Source organism: Rutidosis leptorrhynchoides, chromosome 9 (assembly GCF_046630445.1).
Source record: "Rutidosis leptorrhynchoides isolate AG116_Rl617_1_P2 chromosome 9, CSIRO_AGI_Rlap_v1, whole genome shotgun sequence".
NCBI lineage: Eukaryota > Viridiplantae > Streptophyta > Magnoliopsida > Asterales > Asteraceae > Rutidosis > Rutidosis leptorrhynchoides.
The window spans coordinates 356,134,346-356,141,946 of record NC_092341.1 but is presented as its reverse complement, the minus strand read 5'-3'; the positions used below and the strand labels follow the sequence as shown (position 1 = coordinate 356,141,946).

The window sequence follows — 7,601 nt, the reverse complement described above, 5'->3', positions numbered from 1 at the left end:
TGCATCCCCCTTCGCCTGCTCAACCGCACCAACCAGCTCACGGCTCTTTTTTCTTTCCTCAATCAGCGCGGCTTTGGTTTCATTCGCGGTCGACTCAACCGCCTTGCGCGCCTCCTCAACAGCATCCCTATCCTTCTTGACCTGATCTACACCCGCCTGCAGAAGTCCCAGCTCTACCTCTTTGCGCAAAGCTAGCTGGTATATGCTGGAAGAGCGGCGGGCCTGATTCGCAAACATGCCGAAAAATACAAGGCCGTTTTGAATAAAGGCATTGTGTGCCTGGTTAAACGGTAGAGCGGCCAGTTGCTCGCGGAATTCGTCCGGAAAGATTTGCTGCAGGAACGCAGACTGCTCTGCGGCATTTTCTGCGGAAGACTGTGTGAGTTGGCTGAGGTTGGCAACGCGGAAGCTACCTTGCGGAGGAGTTGGTGTGGAATCGGAATCCACGTGTATTGTCTTATCCTTTGATGTGGCGGTAGCTTGGAGATCTGGGTTGACCCGCTGGGTGGACGGCTGCGTCTCCTCCACATGCTCTGCATATCAGTAAATAGTTATAACGTGAACTTTATTATGCGGTGAAGACGCAAGAAATGGGCGCTTACCAGTGATGGGGGGAAGTAGTTCTGCGGAGCGTGGCTCGATTGGAACAAAGTTATCGTTCCGCATGTCCTCCCTTTGTTTGGGAGTCATCTTCTTCTTCTTCTGCTAAGCCGCAGAGGTCTCAGCTGCTTTGCGTTTGTTGCCGGATGCCGCCGGCGATTGCTCCACGTTTTCGCTAGTTTTCTCCTGCTCTAGCTGTACGTTCACATCTTGCTTGCGGAAGGAGATCCCCGCAATCTCTTCCGCAGTCAGCACCTTCTTCATCCTCATTTCTGCAAAGATACGCGCATGCGTTAGATAATATACATACAAAAACAGTTTAGTACGCGATTATACTATTCCTACCCTTTCCATCCGGTCCGACTATGGCTGGGCGCACATCCTCCCATGGCCAGTGTGCGGATATCTTCCCTAGCCGCAGCATTACGTTCCCATATGATCGATGCACTAGCTGTGCGTTTGCACACTCCGCTAATAGTTTCCTTTCATCCTCATCCAGGGCGGGGGTCTTGTTTACATCCTTCTCCACCTTCTCGAACCATATCAACGTTTGCGGGAAGTTTGCACTCACCACAGTTTGGTCGACGAAAAAGAATGTCTCTTTCCAATTCCCCGCATTCGATTTTGGGGTCTTGGTGAAGTTTTGACGAGCGAAGAAGGTGAACCACGATTTGTGGTGGTGAGCTAGTCGGTATAAATGGCAAAACACCTTCACCAGGGGCACTTTCTTGAGTGCAACGCACCACATCTCGAACAAGACTATTTTTCCTATAGCGTAAGGGTGTAACTGACCTAATCCGACCTTAAAATGATCTAGCACGCCCAGGAAGAAATCAGTGGGAGGAACCCTAAAGTTGCCATGCTTAAAAGCATGTTCGTAAATAGCCACCTTTTTCTCCGGTGGCTCGTGGGCTCGCTGATTAGACAAAGGGGGCACCGGATTGTACTTGGCTAAGGGAGGATACTGTTTCACTAAGTAATCTATGTGCTTCTGCTCTATAACAGACTCTACGCTATCTACATACGTCTCGTTAGCTTTAGTCATTTTCTAGGAAGTAATCGGATGAATACTAACCTTTAAATGGTGGCCGGAATGTTCGATTTTTGATCGGAATTCAAATTGGCAGCGTAACGAGGAAGCTTGAAGCAGGGAAGTGGAAATGAGCTGCGAAATGGAGTATTTATAGGGCAGATTGGATGGAGTGGTGTGATCGTGGCTGTACATGTGTTATGCAATCGACGGCCAGCACTTTATTTGTGCGCGTGGATGCCAGTTGGGTATGATTCCATGTGCGCGCGTGGTTGGCACGCGCCTGACACACTGCCACTTTATGTCATGTCCGCCGAATGGGCTTCTGCGATTGTGACAGGCATTTAATGGCATCGAGGCGCACGCGGAATATTAAATGCTAGCCGTTTTCTTGTTTTTTCTTTCACTTAATAGTTTGATATCATACGCCTCGCGTCATATAACATCAAACTGGGGGGACATAATGATACCGCAACCCGCAGGCGCACCGCGAATGTATGCGGACAATCACTATTGTGCGTATGCGTGTTCTTGTGTGCGGTATGCGGCGTGCGAATGCCTTTGTTCCCGGTACGGCGGTTGCTTAGCTGTCAAGTAAATATCTTTTCCATAATTATATTCGTGATTCGGGGGAGTCAGTTATGGATGAGATTATGATGATCTGGGACGATTCAAGAATTAGGGTTTGCCTATAAATACAAACCCTGATCATCGTTTACCGGACACAGCACATTACGTAACCATCGCATACGATACACATTACGTAAAACAACATCATTCAGCATCTTTTCAAGGTTAACAGGTTAGTCTTTTGTAAGCTAGTACCTACGACCTTATTTGGGGCCTTCCGATCAGCGACCGCTATCGAAGGTGGACTTAATCACTTGGCCACCCCGCCGACATCATCATGTCAGCCAGGGTTATTCACGGTAGCCGGACCGGAGAGCCACGTTCTAAGATCCTTAAACCCCTCTTTACGTATTGAGCAGGCATATTAAACCTCTGGGTTAAAATATGCATGATCAATTAAATATATATATTTATTTAATTTAATTAAATATATATAATATATGTACTTTTTACTTTATTTTTGTCTAAGAACTTCAACTTGAAGGTTTCACGGTTTCTTTGAAAAACCCTTAATTACATTAATTAATCGTGATAGTAAGTTGGGCTCCTTCTTCAATCCCACTCAACCCCCCTATACGTTTGACTCCATTCCAAGATCTAATTTCCTCCCTCCTCCCTGTCGATACATACAAAATCTATATCTATATATTCCTTAGCAATTCAATTACATCATTTAACCCTAATTTCAAATCACATATAAGTAACTTCACTACATTGCGCTATCTAGCCGGTGATCATGAGCTCTACGGCAGTAAGTCTCTATCTAATTGCATTCAGTTAACCTAAAAATTCAATTAATTTGATGATTAATTAATTCATTGATTAATTAACAGAGTGCGAACATGTTTACTGGATTCACGAAATTGTGTAAAGGATTAGCGGTTGTACTTGTGTGTGGATACATTGCTGTTCAGATCGTTCCTTCTATAGTCACCTATGTTGCACTCATTCCTGCTAGGTAAGTTGTATTCAAATTTCTGTATCTATATCCTTCAGTTTGTATTAAGTTAGTTATTGATAGTAATCTGTTAATTTGATAGGTAATGACCTATGTTTAGTTTTGTTAATGCCAGTAGGCTGTGTTTTAGGTTGATGTTTGTGCGAAACGTGACTAATTTAGTCGAAAAGTTAGATCTCGAGTGATCGGTCTTCAGCTAAAAGGATATAGATGTAGCTGGTGATGCTATGATGGCTCAATATAGATAATAATCATGATTAGATAGTTGACAATGGGTAGTGAACAAATTTACAAACTTTTGTACTATTTGAGTATTTGTTGACTACTTGATGTATACGATGTCATACAAAAGGATTTATAGGATAGTTACTAGAAGATTAGACAACTCACAACTGTATCAAATTGGTCATTGGTGTATTCCGTCATTTGTTTCCTTTGCTTACAGGCACCTTAATATAGATTTGATTGGAAAGAGGGTGAGGAACAAAGACAGTGATAACAATGGACTGATGGAGTCAATTTTTGTAATATACCAAATTTGACATGAATGCAATTAGGCTTTGGAGTTTTGGAGTGATATCAACATGCACGTAACCTTTTTTTGTGATTGAATGTAGTCTAATAATTTACGAGTTGTAGGTTTAAGTAATACTGTTTTTTGCCTTAAAATGTGATAACATTTTTAATATTGTTCATAGTTATTGAGAATTATATATAAAACATTATTTTACGTGGGGAAATTTGTACAGGCTTTGAACTGTATCATTACATGGTTGTAATTATTAAAACCGAGTTAATTCGTTGCACAAACTAGATGGTCTTGCATTTCTGGATCTTGTCCATTTGATTCAGAAGTTAGTTCTGACTACTAAGTCACTTAACATTTTCATGTGATGCATTATTGTGCACTAGATACTTCATTTACAACTTTTATTTATTACTATCAGTTATATTTACTTTCATTCTCTATATAAAATGCAGGACAATTCCTTTTGGTTGGAATCTCATAACAGCCGGTTATATAGAACAAACAATACATGGGGTATGTTCCTTTTTTGATTTTATTTTTAATTGTACAAACATATTAGGAAGTTTTTCTCTGATAAAGTGCTTTATAACATTTGCTAAACAGGTCCTTAGTAGCACAATTGGCCTTCTTTTCATTGGGAAGCTTCTTGAACCCATCTGGGGTTCTCGAGAGTTCTTGAAGTTCATTTTCATTGTTAATTTCTTGACTTCTGTGTGTGTGTTCATTACGGCCATCTCCTTGTACTATGTAACAATGCAGGAGAATTATCTGTAAGTAATACATGATTCTTCTTTTTGCACTGTTTTAAATTTTGCTTCATTTGTCATGTTTATTTCTACTGGATGATGTTTCTGCCTGTATTCATTGTTCCATAGTCTGTCTTCCTTTTTCCTTCTGTTATGATCAGTCGGAATCTCTTAAGTTAAAGGCGTAGTTAGAACATGTTAGAAAATTGGTTTAAAATGGGTAAGTTTGTACTGGTTTAGTTGTGAAATGCATCTTGTTAAACTTTTTTACCTTTATAATAAATAAATAATTTCGCACGTCAAATATGATTACTAAAAATATATTATTTCAATAATAATGTCACTTTTTGAATAAATACACCACAGGAGCTTGTATGCATTGGAACACACTTTGGGCAATATTCAACCTATTTCCTGTTAAGCTAATTCTTCATTTTACTCGTTGAAGATAAATCATAATCGACCCAAGTATTAGTAAATGGAGTGAATTTCCACCTTTATTGAAAGTCATTGCGAGCATCAAGATTTTAACCTCACTGTTTTTTAAATTTACATCACCTATGCAGATTTCCAAGTAATAATGGATCTGATTTACACATGATAACTGGTTTATTGCTAGATTTTGAATATATTTCCCTATAATTGGAGACTTTGATCAACACAGTTCTAATCTTTATTTGTTCTTTTTTTTGGGTAGTTACTTGCCTGTTTCTGGCTTCAGTGGGGTACTTTCAGGGCTCTTAGTCGGTGTCAAACAGATAATTCCTGACCAAGAATTGTCTCCATTACAAATTAAAGCAAAGGTATAAGTTTATGAAAGTCCTGATTCTGATTTCTAATCATCACAAAGCAAATTATATTCATCTGTTTAATCTGAAAACTAAATATTCATGTGCATATCTGTTTTTGGTTTACGCAGTGGTTGCCATCTATCGTGCTACTATTAGCTATTGTTATGAGCTTTTTTGTTACAGAGCCATCAGAATTCCTTCCAGTCTTGATATTTGGCACATATATTGGTTGGATTTACCTCAGATATTTTCAAAAGAAACAAGAGACTGGATTTAAGGGTGACCCCAGCGATGAATTTTCCTTCTCCACTTTCTTCCCTGAATTCATGAGGTAATTAAAGAACTTTCAGTGCTCTGCTTTTATGTCTTTTTGTTATCAAAGGTCCACTTTAGGGAGATGATGTGATTACATGAAAATTGAGATGTTTGTATCATTCTGCCAAACTTGTTATGGTTTAGTCCCTTAATGGCTTTATTTTTTGACATTCACTTTGTCTAAGAATATTCGGGTTTTCAAGAATTTGGTTTACCACAAAATATTTCTAAAGTAGGACAAACGATAGGTGCCAAACAGCTCACAACACGTATATTCTAAATATGGTTGGGTAATGTCAGGTTGACGCAAACACAATGTTTATACATACATATAGATTTTTGAAATTTGTAATTAGTAAAAATATTAAAAATGACTATAAAAACTAATTAATTACCATCATAGACTAGCCCTTATAATGAAGCAATTCAGGATGTAGTGTAATTGAAATATGCCATTTTAGTATTTTACCTAGAAACTTCCCTAATTTGTTGGTTGTGCAGACCAGTGATTGATCCAATTGCTTCAATATTTGATCGAATGCTTTGTGGAAGATCTGAAGCGTCCATTGATGGTAGGGGATACACAATAGGCAGTGCTCCATTGCCTGGTTCTGACCCCATTGAGGCAACAAGGAGAAGGTAAATACAGTAATGCACTCAGTACTTAGTTTGGGTTATAGAAACGGGTAGAGTGAATCGGTAAGAATAAGGGTTGGTTAGAGTAGAGGTACAAAATGGGCGGGTCAAGCAAGGTTGGTGACTGGTTCAGTGTCAAAATAGGCCGGTTTGAGCAATGTTTGGAACCCATCTGACTTGCTATCCAACCCACCTGACCTTTTTTTTAACTTAGATTCGAGTTTTGTAATATACGGGCTGCAAATTTGGTGTGTTGGGTAGCAAGTCAAATGGGTCCGTGTCAAAACGAGTCTTGTTAATTGAGTTCCTTTGAACAAATAATTGCTTTTAATTTAAGTAAATAGCTTGTTCACAACATTCTGATATATTGATGTATTAATTTCAGGGAAAGGGGTGCCCGAGCTCTAGAGGAAAGATTGGCGATAGAAAGATTGAATGGTGCAGGTGCAAAGAGTAAGACAGATGAACCCGAAAGAGATGCAAGTGAGAATGTTTAATAAATAATGGGTATGTGTAAACTATTCATTTATTTTGTTTCCTTTTGAACATTTGCCGATCACATCAGTTAGTTTATTTAGCTCCTCAATCTTATGGGTTATGATCCCTATAGTGAGAACCATGCCTTGTCTGTATTGTCTTCTTTGGACACTTGCACTTTTGTCAATAGGCACATATATTTTGAATATATATATACCTTATGTACGTTCTTGAAAATACATATCAAACTTGATATGTACTGTTTGCTAGAGTGTCTAATAAGTAACCAAACGCCTAAACATCTATGAGTGGGGTCCCTTGTCTGCATGGAAATGGTGTATTTATAGGTGAATTGTGGCTGTGTTTGACATTCTTATTGCTCTGTGGTGCCATGTCTTTAGTGCTTTTGTTACATTGGCACTGCAAACTGTTGGTTTCATTCTTGAAACCGTCTGTTAAAATCTCAAAAGCAAACAGAACAACGTCCTAAAAGGACTGACCATGTACCAATGGGGTATTAAATTTACAATTTCAAGAAACAAAATCATCAGGTCTGTCAAAATGTTGTTATGGAGATGTAATCTAAATGAGTTGAGGGTGATATGACACTATGACAGACTCATGGTATATCAAGATTAAGATGATTCCTTTTGCATGATGGGTCAGCGAGGAAATGGGAACGCGGCTTAAGCCATTAGGTGTAGGCGCTTTCCAGTATCTCTAAATGAAAAGTAGCAGGCTTTTGTATATAAACGGCATAAATGACAAGTTGAATAGATTTTACTGTACTTGATCGATACATAAAATTGAGGATGGAAAGACCAAAACACTGATCGATAAAACGAGTTAACGAATAATACTCGATCATCTTGACTTAGCCAAAAGTTAA

The 7,601-nt window shown here is 39.0% G+C and overlaps 1 protein-coding gene across 1 annotated transcript; it reads left to right on the top strand.

Annotated features, from left to right (window-relative positions):
* The first annotated feature begins 2,825 nt into the window (after positions 1–2,825).
* LOC139867029 (rhomboid-like protein 19) lies at positions 2,826–6,944 on the top strand. The gene is made up of 8 exons (XM_071855339.1): positions 2,826–3,011; positions 3,094–3,218; positions 4,200–4,260; positions 4,351–4,517; positions 5,191–5,296; positions 5,413–5,615; positions 6,101–6,238; positions 6,621–6,944. Exons 1-8 carry the CDS (start codon positions 2,997–2,999, stop codon positions 6,730–6,732), a joined length of 927 nt encoding a protein of 308 aa, XP_071711440.1. The 5' UTR covers positions 2,826–2,996; the 3' UTR covers positions 6,733–6,944.
* Positions 6,945–7,601: the final 657 nt, after the last annotated feature.

Excerpts from the sequence above, each read along its gene's own strand:
- LOC139867029 (XM_071855339.1), top strand. Across the intron at positions 4,261-4,350 it reads TAGAACAAACAATACATGGG|GTCCTTAGTAGCACAATTGG; the intron begins GTATGTTCCTTT and ends TTTGCTAAACAG. Across the intron at positions 5,297-5,412 it reads CATTACAAATTAAAGCAAAG|TGGTTGCCATCTATCGTGCT; the intron begins GTATAAGTTTAT and ends TGGTTTACGCAG.